This window comes from Panthera leo, chromosome D3, assembly GCF_018350215.1.
Source record: "Panthera leo isolate Ple1 chromosome D3, P.leo_Ple1_pat1.1, whole genome shotgun sequence".
Taxonomy (NCBI): Eukaryota; Metazoa; Chordata; class Mammalia; order Carnivora; family Felidae; genus Panthera; species Panthera leo.
In genome coordinates, this window is record NC_056690.1 from 44656597 (window position 1) to 44684321 (window position 27725).

A 27725-nucleotide genomic window follows, 5' to 3' on the forward strand; every position below is an offset into this window, starting at 1 on the left:
ACATACATCTATCTGTCTATGTAGGTTTGTGCTTTACTTAACGATGGATTGGGGGGCCTGCGTGGCTCGTTAGGCATCTAACGATTTCAACTCAGGTTGATTTCAACTGAGGTCATGATCTCACCATTCGAGAGATTGAGCCCCATGGTGGGCTCTTTGCTGGTGGCACAGAGCCTGCTTGGGATTCTCTCTCCCTCTCTCTGCCCCTCCCCCGCTTGCTTGCTGGCTCACCCTCTCTCTCAAAATACATAAATAAACATTTAAAAATATATTTAAGATATATTGAGGTCAATTATGAGCCAGAACATAGAAAATATAAAATTTTGGAGACCTCAGGTTAAATGGATTCTGTAGCATACACTGCTAGTCTCCCACACAATATCCGTTCTCTGCTCTTATCAACAGAACCCAATTTTGTTGGAAATAGAAATATGTCTATCTTTCAAAGCTTTATTTACCTGCCCATCCTGTACCTGGCCTTCCTCCCTGGATCACAGATGAGAGGACTGGAGATGTAGCAGCTATGTTTTATCAACGAGGAAAAGTCCAAGAAACCTAGACCCTGACATTCTTGATGTGTTGAGCCAATGCCAGCAACTTGTCTTTCTCTGAACTTTTTGTTCTGCAAGAAAAAAATACTTCTTTTGAATAAACTTTAGGAAGCTGATTTTTCTATTATCTGTTGCCAAATGCCAGTGGGTTCTTTTTTGTTTTTCTTTTTGTTAAGATTTTATTTTTAAGCAATCTCTATACCCAACGCAGGGCTCAAACTTATAACCGCAAGGTCAAGAGTCTCATGCTCTACTGACTGAGCCAGCCAGGTGCCCCCAATGAGTTCTAAGAAAAGAGCACTTAGGGGCGCCTGGGTGGCGCAGTCGGTTAAGTGCCCGACTTCAGCCAGGTCACGATCTCGCGGTCCGTGAGTTCGAGCCCCGCGTCAGGCTCTGGGCTGATGGCTCGGAGCCTGGAGCCTGTTTCCGATTCTGTGTCTCCCTCTCTCTCTGCCCCTCCCCCGTTCATGCTCTGTCTCTCTCTGTCCCAAAAATAAATAAAAAACGTTGAAAAAAAAAATTAAAAAAAAAAAAAGAAAAGAGCACTTAACCGCTGTGCTATAATATTATTCCTGCCCATCTTGTTTGTTCAGCTACCTTGGTAGGGATAAGATGAACCATTAAGATAATGATTCTTTGTGTGTACTATTAAAGGTTTAAATCAAGTTTTGCCAGCCTTCAAATATGTGTCAAAGAGCACATAAGCTTATAGTAGAACAAGTTGGTTGAGACAGTTCATCGCCTGAGCTGTAAGGAATGAGGCATCTGTAAAAACCAGGGGTGTGTTCGATATCTGCTTGCTTAATACTTTTCGGTGTATTGCTGCACTGAGCTCTTAAGAGGATTTTGAAGTGGTTTGGTAAAAGTTGATTAATTATATTTGCCCTAGAATAGGAACCCACCAGTGGAATTATATGCCATTTCATTATGGCAATACCTTTCAGACATCAGCAAAATAGAATAGCACATTGAACCCCCATATAATTATTACCCACCTTCAAAAGTTACCAACTTCCGGACAAATTTCTTTCACCTGTGCTACGACCCATCTCCCCACCCTTCCCCCCACTATGACCCACTGAATTATTTCAAAGCAAATCTGAGGTATTTCATCTATAAATATTTCAGTATGTATTTCTGAAAGATAAGGGCTATTTTAAAAATATAACCGTAATATCATTCTCATGTTAAAAAAAAAAAAAAACAAACTATCAAATATCCGGGCAGGGTTCAATTTCTCCAATTGCCTCATAAATGGTATATTTGCAGTTGCTTAATGTTTTCTTACTTCATTTTGGCTTTTTCTTTGCAGTTTATAAAGTCTCCTGACTGCATTTTCCTGTTTGCGTCTCATCTGTCCTTTAACATGTCTCTCTGTCCCCTGAATTTCCTGTTTTTGATCCAGTTATGCTTCAAGTTTAATTTTTTGTTAAAAATATTTCATAAATGGCATTCATACTCATTTTCATTCTTGTGTTCTTTTTAAAAAATATTTATTTATTTTTGAGAGACAGAAACAGAGCATGAGCAGGGGAGAGGCAGAGGGAGAGGGAGAGCAAGAATTTCAAGCAGGCTCCATGCCCAGTGCAGAACTCCACACAGGGTTCAATCTCACAACCGTGAGATCATGACCTGAGCTGAAATCAAGAGTCAGACTCCTAACCGAATGAGCCACCCACGCACCCCAGGAATTTTTTTCAACACTATCGTACTGTTTTCAGAAAAACAATATGCTATTCTAATGAATTGACAGCAGTAACTAATTGATGGATCCTTTTTGCTGCATATTTGGCCATGATGGAGAGTTTTCAGGAACTGTGGAATCATATGACCCTTCTCCAAAATACCCAGCCTTCCTAACATGGCTGGTGAATATGATGGTGGTTCAGCCAGCTCTCACTTTTGAGTGAGCTATTTTGAATTCTGAACAGATGCTTCTAAGCTTTTTCCTCTTGGAGGTGGTTGCAGGTTAGCTATTCTGACTTTCTTTGGAGGACTTTGGGATGGAGGCAGGAACATTAGAACCACAACAGTTCGCCCGGAGCCTGTTTCAGATTCTGTCTCCCTCTCTCTCTGACCCTCCACCGTTCATGCTCTGTCTCTCTCTGTCTCAAAAATGAATAAACGTTAAAAAAAACAAACAAACTGTTTCTTTAAAAAAAAAAAAAGAACCACAACAGTTCACCTCCCACTGCTTTCTGCCTCACTCCCAAAGAGTCAAGTAAGCTGAAAACATGGGGAAATATTTCCAGTTAGGGATGTATACAAAAGGTAGACATTGCTTTTGTCTATGTCAGATTCTCTTATGAGAGCACGTCTTAATTAGAGTAAAGGAGAAGTAGAGTAGAAAGTCTATAGAACTAGGGATGCCTGTGTGGCTCGGTCAGTTAAACTTCCTACTCATTTAGGCTCGAGTCATGATCTCACAGTTCATGGGTTCAAGCCCTGCATTGGCCTCTGTGCTGACAGTGCGGAGCCTGCTTGGGGTTCTCTCTCTGCCCTTCTCTCACTCTTGCTCACATGCTCCTTCTCTCAAAATAAATAAATAAACTTTAAAAAAAAGCCTACAGAACTAAATATGAATTGAAATTATAAATTATTTAACATCAACTTGAAAACGGTTTCAGCTTAAGGTTTAGAGATGGGAAGGGACCTTTCTAAAAGCCAGCTTTTCCAATTCCATTTGCCAGATGGCTTGTAAATGGCTCAAAATACGTAACTGCAAAATATTCTAACATACCAGTCAAAACCTAATTCCCTTCACTTCAGTAGTTTGTCTTTGGTCCAAGCAAATGCATGGGTTCCAAATACTCTTTAATTTGGGCAAAAGATATGATTTATAATGTAAAAAACCTAAAAATCATATTAATGAGTTTATGAGTCAGAGAACCATTTTGTCCCACCCTCACTTCCTGGTGATTGGTTTTCTCTAGTAATAGTGTTGATGTAAACCATGATTACAGATAGCCAATGGAACAGTGAACTATGGGTACTTTAAACATACCTATAATATTAACTCAGGACCATCAGCTAGTTTTTATCTTCTTCCTGCTGACATGGCTTGAAATTAGAAGTAGGAGAAGATACACAATAATTTTCAAATGCTGTTTAAAATTTGCCCTGGTTATGTTTTACAACTGGTATCGACCATGTCCACTTTCAATTTAGGTTGCTAATTTTTTTTTTTTAATTCTATTTTTAGTAGAATAAGAGGAAGGACAAATGGGAACTAATGAGAAACTACAACCAGGGTTCTCCAAAGGTATGCATCCTCCCCCCCGCCCCCCATTACTCCAAGGAACTAGAATTTCATTTACATTCCCTCCTTCTTTGTACCAGAGAAGCTGCAGTCACCCAGAGGTCACTGAGACATGAGATTGAGATTGAAACATCCTCTCTCCAAAACTCAAGTTGGATGAATAATTAACTCATGTGAGTTGGAAGAATACAATTGTTACAGAAGGAAAATGAGTTAAATGGATTTATCTTTAATTTGCTTTCTCCCTCTTTTCTGTAACTTAGTTCACACATTCCTTATGGAATCCCTTTGCTTCCATCTGTACCCCTCAGAAAACAGTATCTTTAGTGTCTTTCCTTTAAGGTCTCATTTAAATATTACCTTCTTTGTGAAGCCCTCCTTCCCCCACTCCCCCCCCCCCCCCACTTTTTAAAGTTTATTTTGAGAGAAAGAACGTGGATGCATGTGGGTGTGGGGGGGGATGTGGGGAGGGGCAGAGAGAGGAGAGAAAGAGGATCCCAAGCAGGCTGCATGCTGCCAGCGAGCCCAACATGGGGCTCAATCTGAGATCATGACCTGAGCTGAAATTAAGAGTCGGACGCTTAACTGACCAGGCCACCCAGGCACCACAGTGAAGCCCATTTTAATCCTTGCTCCCATCATAATTATATTTCCTCTCTTTTATATCCCCAAAGCACTTTGTACATCTGCTATAATAATTACCAAAACTTGCCTTGAGGGACGCCTTGGTGGCTCAGTCGGTTAAGCGTCCAATTTCAGCTCAGGTCATGATCTCATGGTTTGTGAGTTTGAGCTCTGCATTGGGCTCTTCGTGGACAGTGTGGAGCCTGCTTGGGATTCTCTCTCTCCCTCCCTCTCCCTGCCCCTCCCCCACTTGCACACTCTCTATGTCTCTCTTCTCAAAGAAAAAAAAAAAAAAAAGAAACCTGCCTTGATTTCACCATTTGTAAATTAGTGTGTATTTATGTGTCCGACTTCACTATTATCATGGTTCTTAGTATCCATCACAGCCTGATGCTATATTCTGCACACACATGAAACTCAGTAAATACATATAAATTATGATTCCTAGTTGTATCTTCTTGGATAGTATGAGACTGGACATGTCAATAAAAAGCTTTGGAAGCCTGGAAGATTTAGAGAACTGGGAATTTCAGAAAGGGAAGGGAAAGGAAGACCCCTGGATTGATTACAGTGAAGCCCAAGAGGTTTGTGAAGAGAGAAAAATAAGCTCTATTATTTGCTCTGCATTTGGTTCTTTCTTCTTTCTTTACAATGTAAAGGGTGCCCCACTTCTTTCTTCAGCCAAATCCTGCATCTTTGGTCTAGATCACATTCTATTCTGCACCTTCAGGGACTTAAGATCCATCAGTCATCCCATACTTGCTTCTTCAACATCTTCTTCTACTAAACCACCTCATGTGAGTACACAAGAGTGTTTCTAATTTAAGGCTGCATTTTATTCTGTTGTGAGAATGGATCTTAATCTAACCTTTCTCCTAATGGTGTTTATAGTTTCCAATATTTTGCTATTACAAGCAATGTTTTATTAAATAACTCTGTCCTTTTTTATTTTGTTATTTTACATGTGCCAGTGTTTCTGAAGGATAAATTCTTAGAAGTGATTTCTGAATCAAAACGTTGGAAGATTTCCACCACTTTACACATTTTGCAGCAGTGTATGAGAGTGTCTGGTTCCTTTCACTGTTGCCAATGCATGGCATTAAACTTTTCAAAATAGTTGCCAATCTGATAGATTAAAAATATTTCATAGTTTTAGTTACCATTTACAAGTGTGGTTAAACATTGTTATTGTAAGAGCTCTTTGTGTTGTTGTATATGTGTACGTATATGTGAATTGTTTATCCATGCCTTGTGACCATTTTCCTCACTGTGCTTTTGGTTACTTAAATTCTAATATATATTAGGGTCTCTTTCTAGTTCTCCATTCTGTTTTAGTGATCTGAAAAATTTTGCACCAATAACTATTTAACTGTAACCTAATTCACCTTTCAATTCTGATGGTACCATATCTTCCTTCTTTGAAAAATATTTTTGACTGTTCTGTTTCTTTTTGTAGACAACTTTTAGAATTGCTTTATTTATTTCTTAAAAAAAATTTTTTTAATGTTTATTTTTGAGAGAGACAGAGTGTGAGTCAGGGAGGAGCAGATAGAGAGGGAGACACAGAATCTGAAGCAGGCTCCAGGCTCTGAGCTGTCAGCACAGAGCCCGATGCGGGGCTCAAACCCACGAACCGCGAGATCATGACCTGAGCTGAAGTCAGATGCTTACTGACTGAGCCACCCAGGCGCCCCAAGAATTGCTTTATTTCTAAATAAATTCTACTTTGATTTTAATTGGGATTTAATTAAAACTATAAATTAATTTGGAAACAATGTACACCATTCATTTTTTTGTTATGCTGAAACATGTTTCTTGGTTTATTCAAGTCTTTTTTTTTCCAAAAGAGGCAACAAATGTTTTATTTTGTCAATGAAAATTACTGTATTCACCACAAGCTTAAGAATATGTACATAGGGGCGCCTGGGTGGCTCAGTCGGTTGAGCGTCCGACTTCGGCTCAGGTCACGATCTCGCGGTTCGTGAGTTTGAGCCCCGCGTCGGGCTCTGGGCTGATGGCTCAGAGCCTGGAGCCTGCTTCCGATTCTGTGTCTCCCTCTCTCTCTGCCCCTCCCCCGTTCATGCTCTGTCTCTCTCTGTCCCAAAAATAAATAAACGTTAAAAAAAAATAAAAAAAAAAAGAATGTGTACATATATATACAAATATATATGTATGTATATATATATATATTTGAATATATATATATACAAATATATATGTATGTATATATATATATTTGAATATATATACATATGTATGTATATATATATTTGAATTTATGGAAGTCAAGTCTTCTTTCTATTTTCTTAGGAAGTTTTACAATTTTCTTCACAAAATCATTACACTTAATAATTACTTTCTCAGTGTAGCTGAAGATCTATACAGTTGATACTTGAACAAGGGGGTCAGGGGTTAGGACCCCCAACTCTCCAAGCAGTAAAAAATATGAATATAACTTCTGACTCTTGAAAACTTAACTACTAATGGCATACAGTTGAGTGAAAGCCTTACCAATAACATAAAGTTGATTAACAGGTATTTTGTATGCTATATGTATTATTTACTGTATTCTTACAATAAAGTAAGCTAGAGAAAAGAAAATGTTTTTGAGAAAATAATAAGGAAGGCGCACCTGGGTGGCTCAATCAGTTAAGCATCTGACTTTGGCTCAGGTCATGATCTCACAGCGCGTGAGTTCGAGCCCTGCATTAGGCTCTTGTGCTGACAGCTCAGAGACCCTGGAACCTGCTTTGGATTCTGTGTCCCTGTCTCTGCCCCCACCCCCCCCCCATGCTTTGTCTCTCTCTCTCTCTCTCTCAAAAATAAACATTAAAAAAATTTTTTAAAGAAAATAATAAGGAAGAAATAATATCTTTACGTACTGTTCTGTAAAAACTCTGAATATAAGTGGACCTACACAATTCAAACCTGTATTGTTCAAAAATCAACTATAAATAATTTCTTAAAACATAAGAGAATTTTAGTTTCCTCTTAATTTAATTCCTGTGAAACCAAAGATGAAATAGAAGACAAGGTCAGACCGTTGGCAATATTTTTTTTCTCAGCCTGCCATTCTTAAATGTCAGGAATTTATAACTTTCTGTAAACATACATACAGAAAAGTATACAAACCATGTGCAACCATACGTAACCATAAGTACACAAACCATATGTATCACAAATGAGTCACTATTCTCTCCTAAAGGGTAACAATTGCTATCCTGGTTTCCAATATTAATAATAATATTATTTATAATCTATTTTATTTGTATTCAACAAATAAGTAAATATGTTACAGATAATCAGAAACATATTTCTCACTGGGAGAAAGGAGTTACAGATAAGGAAAGAGTGGGAAGCTAGAATTAATTCTGTGTTGCTAAATTGGAGTCAGAGGTATCAATATGGACTCTTGTTTATTTACAGATGATAGATACATTTAGATGTATATGTGTATGTATTATATAGGATTTTTTTCCCAACTCCATTGAGAGGGGCTACAAGCAGTGGGGCCCAGTAGCAATGAGCATATCATCTAGGTTTCAGCTTTTTTTTTTTTTTCATGTTTATTTTTGAGAGAGAGAGAGACAGAGGGTGAGCAGGGGAGGGGCAGAGAGAGGAAGACACAGAATCCGAGGCAGGCTCCAGGCTCTGAGCTATCAGCACAGAGCCAGACATGGAGCCTGAACATGTGAACCTTGAGATCATGACGTGAGCCGAAGTCGGCCACTTAACCGACTGAGCCACCCAGGCACCCCTAGGTCTTAGCTTTTAAATCCTATTCTTAAAGGAACCAGGGCTCCCTGGAGAACTAATTGATTTCAGGGCTGGAGTAGTGGAAATACAAGATGAGCCTAGAGATCTTGTGCTACCAGAGTGCTTAAAAACAAACAAAAACAGTATATCAAAGACACATAGAAATCAACCAGAAAAAAACCAAGCTGAAACAACTGAAATAATGATAGTACTGAATTCTAACCCAAAGAATTATAACACCATCAATTCTTGGTGACTATGAATAAAGCTACTATAAACATATAAACAGATAAAGCAATTTCAGGTTTTGGTATGAACATGTTTTTATTTCTTTTGGGAAAATTATCTAGCAGTGGTAAACAAATATCCATGAGTCCCCACTGATACCGGTAAGTGAATTAAGAAATGGCATTGGAGGAAAAAGAAGCAACAGCTCTTCTTTTCTGAAGAATTCCAAATTTAAACATAGAAGGAATATGGGGAATAGAAAATCACCATCAGAACACCACTTTGGGGGCACCTGGGTGGCTCAGTCGGTTGAGCATCTGACTTCAGCTCAGGTCATGATCTCAAGGTTTGAAAGTTCAAGCCTCATGTCAGGCTCTTTGCTGTCAGCACAGAGCCTGCTTCAGATCCTCTGTCCCTCTCTCTCTGTCCCTCCCCTGCTTGCACGGTCTCAAAAACAAATAATTTACTTAAAAAAAAAAAAAAAAAAAGAACACCACAGTAATTGCTGCAGGCAAGATCCACCAAAGAATGGGCAGAGAAGTTAAAACAGAAACATGATATTTGTATAGCCTCAAAGTATCTCCCCAGCAGCATCACCACCCTAGCCAAGGAATCAAGTTAACGTGACCATTCAGATCAATATGGACTTTTTTTCTACACTGAACCCAATGTGTTGGTGGGACTCAAATTCGTGACCTCGAGATCAAGAATCACGCCCCACCAATGTGTTTTTGATAGAGAAAGCTACATTAGTACTAACATGTCATTAGGTTTGATTTGGTTTATAATAATACACATCTTTTCATAGCCACTTCTTACATTTCTATAGCTCTTAATAGCTCACAAAACACTTTCACATACATATTATCTCTTTAATCCTCATACTAACTCTGAACATTGACATCACCTTCTGCATTTTATAGATGAAGAAACTAAAGCCTAAAAAGGATAAATTATTTGCTTCAGGTCAAATGGTGAATTAGTAGGAGAGCCAAGAATCCAGCACAAATGCTCTGAATTCAAGTCCAAATATCTTTTCCAAGAAATGATTTTAAAATACTAGGGACTGGGTGCTTAACTGGCCTGAGTGGCTCAGCCAGTTAAGCATCTGACTCTTGACTTCAGCTCAGGTCATGATCTCACAGTTCGTGGGATTGAGCCCCTCAGCAGGCTCCACCCTGAAAACATAGAGCCTGCTTGGGATTCTCTTTCTCCCTCTCTTTCTGCCCCTCCCACACTCGAGACCATGAGCATGCTCAAGTGCTCTCTTTCTCTCTCTCAAAATAAATAAATAAACATTTTAAAAAATACTAGGAACCATAATTAATGATTATAAATGGATTTAAGTAAATACAGAGTATAACAGGCATTTAAAAATTTTATATATATTCAAGAATATACATCATGAAAATATATATAATACTTACAATAATAGATATGTTATATCTACATCATGGGTTTTTTTTTTTTTTTTAAGTTTATGTATTTATTTTGAAAAAGAGAGAGCACTAGCAGGGGAGGGGCAGAGTGGAGAGACTTAATCCCAAGTAGGCTCCATGCCATCAGTGCAAAGCCCAAGTTGGGGCTCAAATTTACAAACTGTGAGTTCATGACCTGAGTCGGGATCAAAGGTTAGATGCTTAACTGACTGAGCCACCCAGGCACCCCTCTACCTCCTGTTTCTCAAAGTGTCCCTTTAACTCTGGTAAAGTGTCTCTTTTAACCTAGAGGTTTCAGAGGCCAAACTGAATTACTACTGTATAGCATTAGGAGAAATAAACTATAATCAGAGTATGGGAGTTAAGTACTTTGCATGCTTCATTTTGAGTTTGGAAAAAATAGAGAAAATTTTCTAAAATGCTTATGTGTGCTCATAGGCAAAGTAAAGCAGATGATATGGGTATTTGAAATTTACAGGCACAGGGACCCGTCTGCTCAGTCATAAGAGTGTGTGACTCTTGATTTCAGGGTCATGAGTTCAAGCCCCATGTTGGGTGTATAGAATACTTAAAAACAAGTAAATGAAGGGGCGCCTGGGTGACTCAGTTGGTTGAGTGTCCAACTCTTGGTTTTGGCTCAGGTCATGATCTTATAGTTTGTGGGGTTGGGCTCTGTGCTGCTGGTGCGGGGCCTGCTTGGTATTCTGTTTCTCTCTCTCTCTCTCTCTCTCTCTCTGCCCCTTCCCCACTCATGTTCTTTCTCTCTTAAAATAAACTTAAAAAAAATAATAAGTAGGGGCACCTGCGTGGCTCAGTTGTTAGGTGTCCACCTCGGCTCAGGTCATGATCTCAGGGTTTGTGAGTTTGAACCCTGCATCAGGCTTTCTGCTGTCAGCACAGAGCCTGTTCCAGATCCTATGTCCCCCTCTGTTTCTGCCCCTCCTCTGCTCATACTCTCTCTCTCTCTCTCAAAAATAAACATTAAAAAAATACATAAACTTAAAAAAAAGACCCAGCTATAAAATTTATAGGCACCAATTAATAGGTTGACAGTTTAAAGCAGAATAATGTTCTTCTGTGATCATTCTTATCTGTAAATATACTGCTAGCCTATCTATTAATATCCAGCTGATATTGAGTCCATAGTAATATGATCACCAATAAAACCTGAAGTATGAATAAGATAGATACTACTATTGTACTGTTTATAAAATTTGGGTACAAGTATCTAACTCATTGTGGGGAAGAAGAAGATAGCCCTTTCTAGAAAGTGCAAATGCACAAATGTCCAGTAATAAATTAATACTGAGTCATGGTCTTAACTGAAAGTGAAATGTTTGTTACTTGATCCAAGTAATTATCTTTATTTATTTATTTAAAAATTTTTAACGTTTATTTTATTTTTGAGAGAGAGACACAGAGGAAGAGAGAGCGCAAGTAGGGGATGGGCAGAGAGAGACGGAGACACAATCTGAAGGAGGCTCCAGGTTCTGAGCTGTCAGCACAAAGCCCATCCTGGGACTCTAACTCCCGAACCATGAAATCATGACCTGAGCTGAAGTTGGGATGCTCAACTGACTGAGCCACTCAGGGACCCCAAAAATTTCCTTTATTTAAAAGAGATATCCAGAGAGGTAATTATTCTTGTCAAATTCTTGCCTTTCACTATTTTCAAAATAATCCCCACATTTAGGTGGTTGAAGGATAGAGCCAGAAAAAGTATCTCGTAGTTATAGTATTGAAGGTAGAGATAAATAGCACAATTGAATAATTCACAGGTTTAAAATGCATATAATGAAAGCATAAAACATAATTTTTATCATCATAAAGCCCATGAATATATAAACATCAGTCTCTTTGTTTAGAGATAAAATTTAAAAGCAAAACAATAAAATCAGTTATATACAATGATTCTTACTGCATTGGGTATCATTGCTAGTGTCAATTTTGTATTGTAGGAGAAGGAACAGCAGTTTCTAGTCTGTCTTAACTTGTTTTCAGAAAAGGTTAGGTCCAAAATATTGTCTTTTAAGTGAGAACTGGAGTTAAATAGCCAATTTCCTAAGTATTCTTTATCACCTGACCTTGCAGATTGTCCTCATTGATTCCAAATTAAGTTCTAAAAAGTTATGTGCTTACCTTGTGACCAGCGCTTTGTTAGGTTCAGAGCAACTGTGAAATTAAATTAATTAATTAATTAATTAATTAAATTTAATTTATTTAATTTAATTTATTTAATTTAATTAATTAATTTAATTAAATTAATTAAAAATTACCATTTTGACTGTAATGTCAGTAGGGGACAAGCTGCTTTAACAGATGTTCTAATGTGGAGAGTGGTTGCAATAATCTCTCCTCTCCCTACTTTTGATTTGTATGTAAAATCTACTATTCCATCAGTCAGGGTCTGGTTCAAGTATTATTAAGTATTATTAATAATAAACCTAATAGGGCACTTGGGTGGCTCAGTCAGTTAAGCGTCCGACTTCAACTCAGGTCATGATCTCATGGTTCGTGGATTCAAACCCCGCATCAGGCTCTGTGCTGACAGTTCAGAGCCTGAATCCTGCTTTGGATTCTGTGTCTCCCTCTCTCTCTGTCCTTCCCCCACTAGTGCTCAGTTTCTCTCTCTCTCTCGAAAATGAATAAACATTAAAAAAAATAAACCTAATAATGGGGTACCTGGGTGGCTCAGTAGGTTGGCATCTGACTCTTAATTATGGCACAGGTCATGATCTCATGGTTTCGAGCCCCGTGTAGGGCTCTGTGTTGACAGCAGGGAACCTGCTTGGGATCCTCTCTGTCCCTCTCTCTACCCCTTCCCTGCTCATTTTCTCCCTTTCTCTCTCTCTCTCTCTCTCTCTCTCAAAAATAAATTTAAAAAAGAAAAATAAACCTAATATGAGGCAGTCACTGTGTTGCCCCAGGGGATAAAATGGAGAGTAAAGAAGATATGTTTCCTGTCTTCACTGTATTTACAGATTGCTAGGGGAAAGCCAATAAGTAAAGAAGCTGTTAAAACTAAGTGTGACAACATCCATATACACTAGTGACTTCTTTCTTTAACTTTTAGTAACTCCTAGAATTCCAGTCTTTTCCAAACTATAGGTTACAACCCATTAGTGGGTCTTAAAAGTGCATTTTTAGAGTAATTTTTAAAAAGTAATAAAAAAAATGTATGCACAAAAGTAGAGAGAATAATATAGTAAACCCAGTACACTTATCCCCCAGATTTAAGAATTAATAAGATTTTCATTTTCTTACTTTCATTTTAAAAAAGAAAATGGGAGGGGTACCTGAGTGGCTCAGTCGGTAGAGCGTGTGACTCACATCTCAGGGTCATGAGTTCAAGCCCCATGTTGGGCATGAAGCCTACTTGGAAAAAAAAATGAAAATGGGGTAGTTAAAAGGATGAGATAGACCAGACTAGAACTGGATAGGCTACAATATATGAGTGTATCACACTATGAATATTGTACATAGTAAGAGAAACTATTGTTCCATAAAATTGTGTGTGTATTTACTGAATTTAAGATATAAAAAAATGGGGGCACCGGGGTGGCTCAGTTGGTTAAGCGTCCAACTCTTGATTTTGGCTCAGGTCATGATTTCATGGTTTGTGGGTTTGAGCCCCACATTGGGCTCTGTGCTGACAGCACAGAGCCTGCTTGGGATTCTCTGTCTCCCTCTCTCTCTGCTCCTCCACCCCCCTCCCCCCAAATAAATAAACATTAAAAAAAAAGTTCTTATAAAAAAGATATAAAAAATGAATGGGATTCTGTGAAAAAGAAAAAAAGGAAAGGAAAATGACGTATCCATTTGTATTCCTAATGTGAGTACAGTGCTGTGTAAGAAGGCTCTGGATAAATGTTTGGTAATGACAACAAGCAACAGAAACATGAGGAGCTAGCTAGACGAAAATTACATATGTATAAAGTTAACTGTTTTTTTTTTTTTTTTTTCATAAAGTTAACTTTTTAAAACAGGGAGCTGGCTTATAAGGCAGTATTTTCATTCTTATACACTATTACTCAACTAGTGTTGACTAAGAACTTACTCTGTTTCAGGCAATATGCTAAGTGGTTGGGATGCAGAAACAAATACAGCACAGCACTTCTTTCTCAGAAAGAAGTTGTTTGGAGAGTTGTTTGCTGTTGTTTGGAGAGATAGCTGGAGAGAATAGTCTATCCTCCACGTAAAAGAATCAACACTTGAAAATGCTCATCTCATTATAACTAACACACACATACAGGTCTGTATAGCTGTGTTTAATTTTTGTTTTATACTAATGAGATCATACCATACATATGAAGCAACAAATTGTTTTTCATTAGATAATGTATCAGAAATATCTTTATAAATAAGTACATATAGGGGCACCTGGGTGGCTCAGTCAGTTGAGCATCTGACTTCGGCTTAGGTCAAGATCTCACAGCTTGTGAGTTCGAGCCCCACATTGGACTCTGTGCTGACGGCTCAGAGCCTGGAGCCTGCCTCGGATTCTGTGTCTCCCTCTCTCTCTGCCCCTCCCCTGCTCACGCTGTCTCTCTCTCCTTCAAAAATAAATAAACATTAAAAAAAATTAAAAAAAAATAAGTGCATATAGTGCTATCTCCTTCTTTTCCATGGTTATGTAAGGGTGAATGTCATAATTTACTCATTTCCCACTAAATAGGTTGTTATTCTAAGTGTGTAGGCTGCAATGAACCTGTATCTTTACATACCCTTGCTGGCTTTTCTATAGGATAGATTCTTCAAATTGGGATTTCTAGATGTTTGCCTGTCTTTTAATGCTGTCAAAATGTTTTGCCTTCCAAGAAGTTGCTTATTTACATACTTGTCAACTATTTGAATAAGTATTTCCCCATACTATTACCAACACTATATATTATTAATCCTGTATGTTATTAAATTTGTAATCTCAAGGTCATGAATCTCTTTGTTTTTAAATTTTGCATTTCCTAAACTATTAGTGGGATTGTCCACCTTTTTAAAAATAAATTTATTGGCTATTATTCTGTGAGTGTCCTTTGTATATCCTTTGCCCATTTTTCTATCACGTGTTTCATTACCAATTTTTAAGAGTTCCTTAGCTTTTTGTGATACTAACCTAGTGTGTATTGCAAGTGTTTTTCTCTGTCATTTGTATTCTAATTTTGTTCATGGTGGTTTATGTAGAACTGAAGTTTTCCTTTTCTTTTTTTAAAATGCTTATTTATTTTGAGATAGAGAGTGAGTAGGGGAAGGGGAGAGAGAGAGAGAGAGAGAGAGAAAATCCCAAGCAGGTTCTGTGCTGTCGGCACAAGGCCTGACGTGGGGCTTGATCCCACAACGCTGGGATCATGACCTGAGGTGAAATCAAGAGTCAGATGCTCAACTGACTGAGCCACCCGGGCTCCCCATAGAACTGAAGTTTTCATGTTTCATGTAATCATATCTGTCACTTCTTTTCATGTGGGTTCTGATTTTTATATTTTGCTTCAGAAGGACCTCTCCACTCTAAAATAATAAAAATAGGGGCACCTGAGTGGCCCAGTCAGGTTAAGCCACTGACTCTTGATTTTGGCTCAGGTCATGATTTCATGGTTTGTGAGACTGAGCCCTTTGCAGTCAGCACAGAGCCTGCTTGGGATTCTCTCTCCCTCTCTCTCTGCCCCTCCCACACTCACATGTGCTCTCTCTCTCTCTCTTGAAATAAATAAATTAAAAATAAAATAAAATAATAAAAATAACCTCCCATGTTTTCATCTAATACTTTTATGGAATTAAAAAATGTTTAACTCTTTAATCTAGCTGGAATTAATTTTTGTATGTAGAGGGAGGTAAGGAGGTACCTCCCCAATTCTAGCACTGGCCAATGGGTAGACAATTTTCTTGATATAATTTGTTTAAAATTTAGAAGAAAGCTCTGAAAGGCAGGATCAGTTCCACATGAACCATACAGACTGAAAGAAATTATTACTATTGAATCAGAATATATGTTGTACAGACAAACAAAGCTCTGGTATTATCAGTGCTATCATCCTAGACGCAGTTATAAGGGAGTCTACAAGTACATTATCAGGAACTCTCCAAAAAGTGGCATTTCTAGGAAACAACTTTGTGTTAGTATGCTTGTTTGTACATGGTTCATTTAATGTGATACTTGGGCAAATAGGTGGAAATAGTAAAAAACAAAAACAAAAACAAAAAACAAAACCCAAAAAACCAGAAAAGATATTGAATGGTATGGAGGCTATCACTCTGGGCTGGCTAGCCCAACAATCATTTCTAATCCCCTCTCCCTTGCTTGCCTACACTGCAAATGGAAAAGTTGACATACTTGATTTCCCACCTTCCTTCTCAACCAGGATGGCCATGTGACACAGTTCCAGCCAATGGTTATAAGTGCAAGTCTTATATCTGATATGTCTGGCCCCATCCTTCCCACTTTTCCTTCTCTGAACACACAAACCTGATGGCTGAACTGCAGCAGACATCCTGTGTTCTGGAGAAACTGGCCCCTCTGCTAAGGATGGAGAGGAGGCAGAAAAAGCCTGAGTCCTTGATGACACCAGTAACACACCAGCCCTGGTCTACCTGAAGACGTTTAATTATGCAAGATAGTTAAATATCATAATTCCTAAGTCACTGTTAGACAAGTTTCCCGAAGCTAAAAGTATTTTTAATTAGTACAAATGATGTGAACCCCATATTCTGGGAACAGTGAAACAAAACAGTTTTAATATTTCTTACTAATGCATTCATGAAATTATCATAAATTAATTTCTAGGGATTATTTTTTTATAAAGACTTACAAAGAAACAATTTAAAATGATAGAATTTATTTTAATATATTGATATATATGTATGCACATATACTATTTTAAAAATAAGCATGTAAAGTATAATTGTTATAAAACATAAGTCAGCCTTAATTTAATATTATCAGAGTAAAAGAGCATGTATAGAAGTCAATATAACATTTTTGCATCTGCCTTTCAAAGTTAGAATACACAAAAGATTTAGCACATTGTATTTTATCTTATTTCAGTCTTCACATTATCATCATTGGGTATAAATACCCTTAGGAATGTGCCAACTTATAACTTACATTCAAATAACCCAAATCTCTTAACAGTTATTAAAGTACCATTAAATCACCTAAAATGAGTCATCTAAAAAAATACTGGCCTAAATTAAAACCCTGAGGAATTAAAATCTTTTTACACAATAGTTTTGGTTAAGTGCGATTCCATGTTTGACTACTTTATTTAAGGTCATACTTGGTAAGGCATAGTAAAAATAAAATCTACATAAGTTACAGTCTAAATCTATATTTCATTTCTTTCTACAAAGTTGTTTTGTTTCCCCAAAAAAGTTTTTGCAAGTCATTCTGGACCTCTTCACTACCTGCTGGCATATCTGCTTTATATACAGTAGTTAAGATTTGTGCACTAAGCTGAGCTGCCTTTACATGGTAGTTCAGACAAAATGCACCTAAACAACTACATGCTAGAGAGTTCATGTCCATGCTCCACCATGGCCTGAACAAACTGCTTGAAGACTCGATCCATGTAAGTGGACTGCCTTGGCCAGATTCCCTCCAGAAAACCAATATGGCCTCCATAAGAAGTAAGGACCAAAGCAACATTAGGGTTTTGCTTGGCAGTTTCAATTGGAATAGCTTGGGGAAAAAAAAAAGATAAGGGAAGGGGGGAGGTAAGAGAAGGAAAGGAGAAAGGAAAATATATAATTATTACTGGTTCCTGTTAGGAATAGTGCATGCTTTTATCATTTCTAATCATTATAAACTGAAACACCATTACATAAATAAATATTTGTAATTAGTACAGCTAATGGAATAAGTCTACTTTATATCAACCATCTACATTCTTTTTCTTTTTTAATTTTCTAAATATTTATTTATTTTTGAGGGGGGGAGGGGCAGAGAGAGAGGGAGACACCGAATCTGAAGCAGGCTCCAGGGCTTCAAGCTATCAGCACAGAGCCTGACACAGGGCTTGAACTCATGAACCATGAGATCATGACCTGAGCCAAAGTCTTAACTGACTGAGCCACCCAGGCTCCCCACAGCCATATGCATTCTTATAACAGATCATGTTTACAGTTACGTACTGAACCATCATTTTTGGAAGAATCAATCCAAGTGTTTAATCATAACATAAAAGTATAAAAAGGCCTAGTCTTGTTTTGAGAAATTAAAGTAAGGTAATGCAAGGAATGGTGAATACTTACATTATGCTATAAGATTCCCACTTAGGTGTTACACCAGGAAAAACAAAAAAGCAATAACAATTTTCTCACCTTTGTAAGAGTTATAAATTCATTATGTATGACTTTGGTTAATTTTACATGAAGTTAGATTCCTGAGGGGCCAATACAATTGTTGGCAATATTAAGGACTCAAAATTAAACAACGATTTATGTAGTAAAAATATATACAGATAGCAAAAAAGAGTGGAATAAAATATTCCCAAGTGATAACAGTGTTTATATTTGGGTGGTTAAACGTTGGTGATTTTTCTTTTTCTTCCTTGTCTGAGTTTCTATTCATAGTAAGGAGAAAGAAAAATTTTATTTTGAAAATATAGTTGCAATATTTAAATAATTCACTCGCAATGACAATCTTTTCATATACTCTACAAAATCTATTAAAGGATGTGAATTAAAGTTGTTTTATTCTTATTTCTTTCTCCCACACTTGGAGTTCAGTAAACTGTTTTTATTTAAGATCTATAGTGAATCACTACCTGGCATAAGAAGTGTTTTAATTTCAGATACTGCTAAATCTTATCTCCTTAATTAAGGTAACGTGGTTGTTGCAGTATTTAGACCTTCATATCTTGGGTAGAGTCTTAAAGGTAAATTAGCTAATTAAAGGTAAGATCTCCCTACCCCCATACCCTTCTAATGAAGGAAAGGAAGCTGACACACTCTAGGAGAACTGAGACCCTTCCAAGGGTCTTGCTGCTGTGCCCAAACTGCCTGTTCAGATGATGCTCTGTTTGACCTTCACAACACTCCCTGAAGAATAAACTTAGAGACTCTAAATCAAGGCCTGGCAAGCCAAGCCCTTGCCCAAAGGGGTTCTGAACTCTTATCCTTAGCCGGCCCCACCTAAAGAAGAGTACTTCCTATCTTGGGATAAGGTGTGTGAGCTTAAGGGGAGGGGCAGGTGAAATGACATACTATTTTTGTTTTTCCTTTTTCACCTCACATTAAAGGCTTCAATTTAGAATGCTTCATTTGCCTCTGATGAAATTATTATGAGCTCCAATTTCACACTCTGGATACACTCAGGAATTTATAACACCGATAGTTACAGACATACCAGAAGAACAAAAGGCTGTGCCACGTTTGAGTCATGTGAAAGATGCTGGCTGCCTGCGCTCTCAGAATGCAGACAATTGTCTCCTATTTCAATGTGGCAAGACTATCTTAAGGGCTTGGGAAAGAATAGGAAATGATGAGTTTAAATTTCAATCAAATGGGGCAGGTTAAAATGCTGGGAAGTTTTTGTTGGTAAAAGAAGGGTCTGTGAAATATTAAAAAAGAAGGAGAAATAGTAGACTTTCTTAATCCAATGAATATAGGCTAAATAACCACCATGCAATTCAACTAATACTAAAGTTCACTGTTTCATTTCTTGGTATGTGGTGAAAGGCCAAAAAGTTCCAGCCATCTAAAATTACTTGTGATTAATCATAAATCACATATAAAAATGACATCTCCTGCAGAGATGATAGGTAATTTTTATTTTTATACACTTTGGGGATTTTCTGAAATTTTGACACTACACATGTGCTGTGTTTGTAATCAGATTAATTTTTTTTTTTTAATGAAGTACTTGGGAATATGTTTTTAAAGTGTTTAGGGGAGAAATGAGAACAAAAATGTATAAAAAGCTTTGTGAAATTTCATTAGAAAAAAATTAGAGATTGAGTCTACTGATCCTTATGATGACTTCTAATCATCTTGTATTGCTTCAGTATACCAGCCCATGCATATATATCTTTGCTACCAAATGCATATTTCTTTTTAATTTTTTTAATGTTTTATTTATTTTTGAGACAGAGACAGAGCATGAACAGGGGAGGGGCAGAGAGAGGGAGACACAGAATCCAAAGCAGGCTCCAGGCTCTGAGCTGTCAGCACAGAGCCTGATGCGGGGCTCGAACTCACAAACTGTGAGATCATGACCTGAGCCGAAGTTGGACACTTAACTGACTGAGCCACCCAGGCGCCCCCCAAATTCCATATTTCTTAAATTAAGAGGGCAAGAAAGTTGATTTGGGCATAATTTTTTTTATACGGTATCCAGGGGGAAAACAAAGACTGTTTCTTTTCAGATGGGACCGAATGTGCTACACTCATTGAGATATTCAAGGATGTCATGTTTATAAGGTCTCAAGTTTTCTTCCAGGTTAAAAGGGGGAAAAAATGTCAGTCTTCTGCTTAAGAAGCTCAGGAAGAAAAGCCAAGTGATGACAATAGACTTGTAAGGCAAAGAGTTCGAGCCCCACGTCAGGCTCTGTGCTGACAGCTCAGAGCCTGGAGCCTGCTTCGGATTCTGTGTCTCTCCCTCTCTGCCCTGCCCCTGCTCATGCTCATGCTCTGTCTCTGTCTCTCAATAATAAATACATGTTAAAAAAAAAAAAATTACAGAAGAACAAGTTATAAAAAATGAGAACAAGCAAAATATTTCAGTCATAATTGATTCTAAACCTCTCACAATTAACTAGATAAGCGTCTGTGAAACTTTTTAAAGTGATCTCAGAAATTTAGATATAAATTATGAGTATTTAGTAATTTTTTTCTATTCCAGTGGAAAACATTTTATATGTCTGATATTTTACTTCTCATTACTGTATTTTCTTAAAGAGAACAGTGTTTTAAAACTGTTAATTCAGGGGTGCCTGGGTGGCTAAGTCAGCTGAGCATCCAGTTTCGGCTCAGGTCATGATCTTATGGTTCACAGGTTTGAGCTCCGCATCAGACTCGATGCTGTCAGCACAGAGCCTCCTTCGGATCCTCAGTCCTCATCTCTCTCTGCCCTTCCCTGCCCTGGCGTGCATGTGCCTTCTCCCTGTCTCCCTCAAAAATAATTAAAATTTAAAAAGAACCCAGTTAATTCATGTCAAAATGTATACAAACAAGTTAATTTTACCATGACTTGGTGAGAAAACATCATCCACAGAATTCAGACACAACACTGGAATTCCTACTGATTTTAGTCTACGATTAGGGCTGGCATCAGTATAATAATCATCAATTGTTCGGTATCCAAACATGACTGAAGTGAATCTCTTATCAAACTCTCTAATGGATTTAGCCTGAAAAATAAAAACAGATTATTTCTACTCCTGGAATCCAAAGAGGAAATAAAAATATTAAATAAAGTTTCTCTCCTACCTTCATGACATGATCCATGTCGATTTGTTTTACAAACATATGCCGGTGCCTGCAACAAAATAATTTTAAAGGTAAAAAATTAAGGTAAAAAAAATTGAGGATATTGCTATCTCAATCAGACTTAAAATACAAAATAATAAATAACAAAACAGTCTAACACTGTTTTATGTTAGGGCACAAAGTTGGTACTCAGTAACTATTTACTTAATCAGACTTAAGTACATTGATATTTATCCTAAAGACATTTTTTAAGAGTACTTTTTTCTTTACTGAAAGATATTATAACTAGTTTTGTAATAATAAATGTAAATATCGTTTCATAACAACTTGTACCTACACACTGTTGCTGTTAAATCAATTTGGCCAAAAGGCCTTACTTAAGCCAGAAGCTTTGAATTGGATAAACCACTTGAAGACATTATTTTTAAGTTGCTATATTGAAAATTAAAAGTTATATTTTGTGTGATTATTTTTTAACTGGTGGTCATTTTTCTTTCTTTTTAAACATATTTTATTTATTTATTTATTTATTTAATTTTAAGTAAGCTCTACACCCACTGTGGGGCTTGAACTCATGACCCTGAGAACAAGAGTCGCATGCTCTACCGACTGAGCCAGCCAGGCAAACCTAAATAGTGATCATTTTTCTTATATAACTGATACTTTAATTCAGATCATTCACTTTTCTTACTACTGTGCCCCATTTCAGTGATGAGTAATTAGTGATCTAATTTTTAAATATTTTAATCAATATTTTATACTCAACATCTGTAATTTAATAAGTAGGTTAAGTTTAATCCAATGTTTAATGTCAACTTTTGGGATAGCTATGGTTTTCAAGAAGTCATGTACCAATTAACTATACTTTTTATTTAGCATTTATATTACATTGATCAATTCACCTAAAAATAGATGGTAACAGTCATCAAAATAGAAACAGAGACACCTCTGTTCTTTGTTATCACACCAATTTAAATGTTAGAAGATACACAAACAATTCCAGAAAAACTAATGCAAACATAGTATTCTGATAATCTTAAGAAATGTGTGGGCTGAGAGTATCCAAGTGCATTTTCCTAAGCTTCTAAAACATATCATGTTTGCAAGCATGTGCTTAAGAAACTACATTATTCAGCACTAATAACACTTAATAACATTGCTTACTACCTAGGAAAGAATTCGGTACTGATAAGATTGCAATAGGTAGAAGAACTAGGGAAACAGAGTATAATGTTACTCAACACATTCAATGCTAATGCTTTTAGTCCTTTAGAATAATTTAGAACAGTGATCTTCAAAGTGGGGACACATACCCTACAGGTTGTACAAGACAGTGCACTGGGATACAGAAAGAAAACATTACAACTTTTACCTATATTTTTAGCTTATACTTAAAATATTTATTTTTTGTATATATTTATAACAAAGAATATTTGGGTTAGTAAATGCATATAATGCAAACATAAATATACAAGTATTAGCAGTGTTATACTTTACAACTTTTTTCTGTTGGGGCATGTAATCCAAAAAGTTTGAAGATGTCAGATGTTAAAAGATGACTCACTTATTAACTGAAGACTGGAGGCAGGTTGTCAAATAGTAATTAAAAAGCAGCCAGTTGAGTGGTTTCTCCAACGACTCAGAGCAAGCAAAAGTATTCCAACCAACTGAAAAAGTTGCAGCTGCCTTCAATGGAGTTTTTGGCCCAATTTTGCCTAAGTAATTCAAAAGCAGCATACTAAAATGGGGAGAAACAGGAAACTTAGTGATGAATTTGTTGTATCTCTCCAGACATCTAATTTCTTTTTTTAAAGCTTAATTTAATTTATTTTGAGAGACAGAGAACAAGCGGGGGAGGGGCAAAGAAAGAGGGAGACAGAATCCTGAGCAGGCTTGCACTATCAGCGCATTGGCCGACAGGGGGCCTGAACTCACAAACTGTGAGATGGTGACCTGAGCTGAAGTCAAGAATCGGACACTTAATCGACTGAGCTACCCAGGTGCTCCCAACGGAATGTTTCTAATGTCCAGGCCACATAAGATTATCAAAATGATATTGATAACAAAATGATAATGATAATGATTAAAAATATACAAATCTTTGGACCTCAGTCTCTAGGTGAATGTTTAGTTTTAGTATGTGAGGGGTGTTTCAGGCAAACTTTTCTATAATTAGCCACACAGTAAATATTTTAGGCCTTCCTGGCCAGTCTCTGTCACAAATACCCAACTCTATGATTGTATTGCAAAAGCAGCTGTAGACAATATATAGGTGAATGGACATGGCTGTGCTCCAACAAAACATTCTGCATGGATGAAATTTAAATAAATTTCACGTAATTTTCACATGACATGAACTATTCTTCTTTTGTTTTTTTTTTCAATCATCTAAAAATATAATAACCATTCTTAGCTCTTGGACTGTACAAAAACAGACAGATTGCCAGATCTGACCTGCGAGCCATGGTTTGCCAACCCTTGGCATAGATGAGAGAGCAAGAAGGAGTGGTTTTTCAGATGTGGCTGCACATTGGAATCACCTGTGGAGCTTTCAGAACTATTACAGATGTCTGGGTTTAACCCTGGAGATTGTGAGTAATGGGTCTGTGTGGGCATCCTGGTTGCCTCTGAGCCCTTGCCCTCTAAAGTAAGTCTCGAAAGGGCTTCCTAGTGTAGAGTTAGACTTTCTGAGTTATGGAAGAGCTTTTGGCCCCCAAATCACTTATTTTCTCTTCCTACTCTTTCCTATTCTTTGTCCTTATCTATCACACATTTTCCACTTTTCCTTTGATTCCATCAATTTTCCCAATTTTAATCTAGTTCTATTTTGGTAAAAGGAACGAGAATGGGGTTTAATCTAACACTAATGTCAGAAATCGAAGTTTACCATTGCCAACTAAAAAAGGGACGATAGCCTAAATTCTGCTTCTCATTGTATTTTCCATTCTTTATTTCTCTAATTGCCGAGGTTGTGAAATAGGAGAAATGGGTAAAAATTGTCTCATTCTCTTTCCCAAACCAACTGGCTTGCAGAGTGAGTGTGATGAGGTTTTAAATCAAAAGTGGAGATTTTTGTTTTGCTTTTGCAAATGACTCTTCATAATGACTGTACTCCTAAAATAATAATAATAATAATAAGATGATGATGATGATGATGACTGTACTCCTGGTATAAGGTTCTATGGTTCACTAAGTCATTTAAAGAATAATGTTTACTCTTCTGTGAAGGGTTCATTCTAGGTTCTTAGTTTTGGTGGCCCTATTCTTTGTTTTGAAGTCAGAGAGTGCCTGCATGTCAGTAAGATAATGGGCAAATTGGAAGGGTTGGAAGGGAAGCTCTCAGGAGTAGGAAGGATCGGTAGTATTCATGACCAAGTAGGGGGGGATACTCCTTGGCTATTATTCAAGAGCAAAATAATACCAAGATGTTACTCCAAAACAGTTTGTTTTACTTTGACAGAAAAAGGACTCCATTTTTTCACCAAAAGAAAAGAGACAGAGAGAGAGAGAGAGACACAGAGAGAGAGAGAAAAGAATCCAGAATTAAGAGATTAAGAGGCATATCAACCCTAATTATGGACCTTATCTGGTTCTTAACTCAAACTGTAAAACCAACCAACCAAAAGTCGAAGAAATGTGACACTGACAAAATATTTGACTTGATGATTTTTAGAAACTGTTAGTTTTGTTCAGGTCTGATACCAGTGTGTGTGTGTGCTTTAAAGAGAAATCACCTTTTAGAAATTACCTACTGAAATATTTATAAATGATATAAATCTCATGATAGATGAGATTTATTTAAGATAATCAGAATTGGGGAGGAATGGAGGGTAAGACTGATTAACAAGATTATCTGTGAGTTGATAATTATTGAAGCTGTATGAAGAAGGTTGATTATTATTGAAACCAGCTTATTAGTATATATGGGAGATCATTATTCTCTTCACTTTTATCTGAATTTTAAATACATTCTTTAAAGCTTGTTTATCATCTCATTGGGAGACTGAAACTTGACTGGGTCTAGAATGACATGGATTCCTTGGCTAGACTCAGTTCTGGCTTAAATCCCCTACTGGGTCACAGGCATCACAGGTATGGGGATTAATCCAGTCTACAAGGGCACTGGACGTTAGGATCTTCAACAGACTACATTTTTGTCTGTTGCATTTCCAAAAGAAAAAAAAATGTGTCAAGCTGTAAAACATCCTCAAGTGGTAAGCCCACTTGGGAACGTGTCACAGTGCTAGGCAACTAGAAAGGGTGCTTCCTTCAAACAATTTACAAGACATTAATATTCAATCAGCTGCAAAGGCTAATGGTCAAGTTCTGCCTTCAGGCACTGAGGCTTCAAAGGGACATGAATAGGCATTTCCCAGGAGCTTCTGAATAAAGAATCTGGGCCTGTTTATATAAGGTCTGGCCTTTAAAAAGTCAAGAATTTATATGATTAAGGGAAAAAGTTCAGCTGGCACCCTGTCCTCTATGGCTCACATTATGGAGCAAAGGAAAGAGAAGTACACTGAGCACAATTCACAGATTCTGCCTGGATTTTCTGCACTGATTCAGATTTCTTCCTTTTTAGTAGGTCAAGTCAGACCTTCCATGCTAATGTAAGAAATGTATTCTTTTCTTCTTAGTTTTATGTTTTTCAGAATCTAAAAAGCTGTGGTTACAGACCATTTTTCGGAATCTATCATTTGTAAAGCCTATTCATTTTCAGGTAAATATACTCCTAAGATGTCCTGAAAATTGAAATGGCAGATAAATCAATGACAAAATTAAGAAAAAATACACTTTCTATCTCATGTGTTTGCTGATTTAAAAAAGCACTTCTGGACAAGAGCTTAGGGAATCTAAGCATGGTAAAATGCCAGATAATTAAAATTTTGCCTGATTATTAAGTTCATAATCACTAGAACAAAAAAAGATAAACAATTATTAGTGGAAATGAGTAAACATGGCATAAATGTTCCAAATAATCCTCAATGTAACTGCAAGAAGCACAAATTATAATATTCATATGCTTAAAATAGCAGCTGGAGTAGGGTTAACAATAAAACTTCATAGTTTCTAGGAGAGCATTCCAGGGTAGGTCCATCTGCCCAGCAACAAAACAAAACAAACAAAAACACCACACCTGGAGAAAAACAGTTTTGAAGGTCTCTTCAGCTGGAGAGAGCAAGAAGTGATTACTTCTATGACTGGAATGATGAAAGTCAGACTACAAGGTCAGCTTCCTGTGTGGTGCTGGAGGACGCACTTACAAGGACGGCTGGGAGTACATTAGGGAATCTGAAGGTCAACATGGCAGCTGTCGAGTGATGGGAATCAACATCATGGGATTCCAATAAGCCTTCAGGCTCACAAAATCCTAGTATCCCAAGGAGATACTTGTATCCTTTTCACCACAGAAACTGGTTGCCAAGGAAAAATTAAAAGTCACCTGAATTAATTACTTCATTCATTCAACCATACATGGTGAAATAAGACAAAAATAATCAAACATTTATTTTAAAATGCCTATGTAGTTTATAGAGTTCTGAAAGAAGCAGTCTGTAAGTCCACTTCTCTCTCATTTTATTTTATTAAAAACATTTTTTTAAATTTTATTTATTTTGAGAGAGGCAGAGTGAGTACAAGTGGGGGAGGGAGAGAGAGCGAGGGAGAGAGAATCCCAAGCAGGCTTCATGGTCTCAGCACAGAGCTTGGCATGGGGTTTGAACTCGTGAAACTGAGATCATGACCTGAGCTGAAACCAAAAGTTGGAGCTTAACCAAATGAGCCACCCCTGTCAGACATTTTAGAAAGGAAAAACCTTACCCTCCCATTGAAACCCCTGCTGCCAGGAAAGGAGCAGAAGGGTACAGACTGTGCACGTGGTGAATAACTGTCTCCAAGTCTTCAGTGTTAGCACAACAGTAAGTCCTTGGTGTCTGTAAGCAGAGACAGGTAAAGCACAAAATTTAAAATTATGAGGCTAATGATTTGCATAATGCAGAAATGTAAAAAGATCAAGAAGACATAAACATGAGAAAATAACCTTTGTTTGCACATACTATGAAAAATAATAATTTATCATATTCATATCTTGCAGTTCACACATATTCCATACAAAGTCAACACGATCTGAGTTGGCACTGACCAGAAGACTTTGGTCATGCAAGGAAGGCTTGACAAAAATAGGGCAAGACTGATACAAATACCTTAAATAGAATACACAGTACCAAACTCAAATGTGTCTCCTATTTAACAAGAACAGGATCAATTTAGAAAGAAACAGTGAAAAGTTACACTTTTATTTTGAAAAAAAAAAAAAAAAAAATTATGCCTGACAAAACCAAAGTAATTGATTAATTAAAAAAACAAGCAAACAAAAGAGACTTTACAATAATGCCACGAAAATTTTTAATTGTGGCTGCTTTCTAACTGGGGGACTGTTTTTTTTTTTTTTTT

The 27725-nt window shown here is 37.0% G+C and overlaps 1 protein-coding gene and 1 long non-coding RNA gene across 5 annotated transcripts in view; one reads left to right on the forward strand and one right to left on the reverse strand.

Moving 5' to 3' along the window:
- Window positions 1–27725, reverse strand: part of ABHD3 (abhydrolase domain containing 3, phospholipase) — a 61276-nt gene that overhangs the window by 6025 nt on the left and 27526 nt on the right. For 2 of the 3 annotated variants that reach the window (XR_006195194.1, XR_006195195.1), the window contains exons 5-9: window positions 27093–27205; window positions 22837–23010; window positions 21273–21321; window positions 21028–21193; window positions 459–622 (exon numbers count right to left, since the gene is read on the reverse strand). Coding sequence is in view for 1 of the 3 variants with exons in the window: in XM_042910348.1 (XP_042766282.1) it covers window positions 17345–17523; window positions 21028–21193; window positions 21273–21321; window positions 22837–23010; window positions 27093–27205 (681 nt within the window). In the remaining 2 variants the exon portion in view is untranslated. Of the gene's footprint in view, window positions 1–458; window positions 623–16713; window positions 17524–21027; window positions 21194–21272; window positions 21322–22836; window positions 23011–27092; window positions 27206–27725 lie in introns of those variants that run through there. The other variant, XM_042910348.1, reaches the window with a different exon arrangement.
- Window positions 3786–5225, forward strand: LOC122203472. 2 transcript variants are annotated; one of them, XR_006195196.1, is made up of 3 exons: window positions 3786–3813; window positions 3891–3983; window positions 5094–5225. It is a non-coding gene; the product is annotated as an uncharacterized LOC122203472 (long non-coding RNA). The 2 variants fall into 2 exon arrangements; XR_006195197.1 differs by having other exon boundaries at window positions 5116–5225.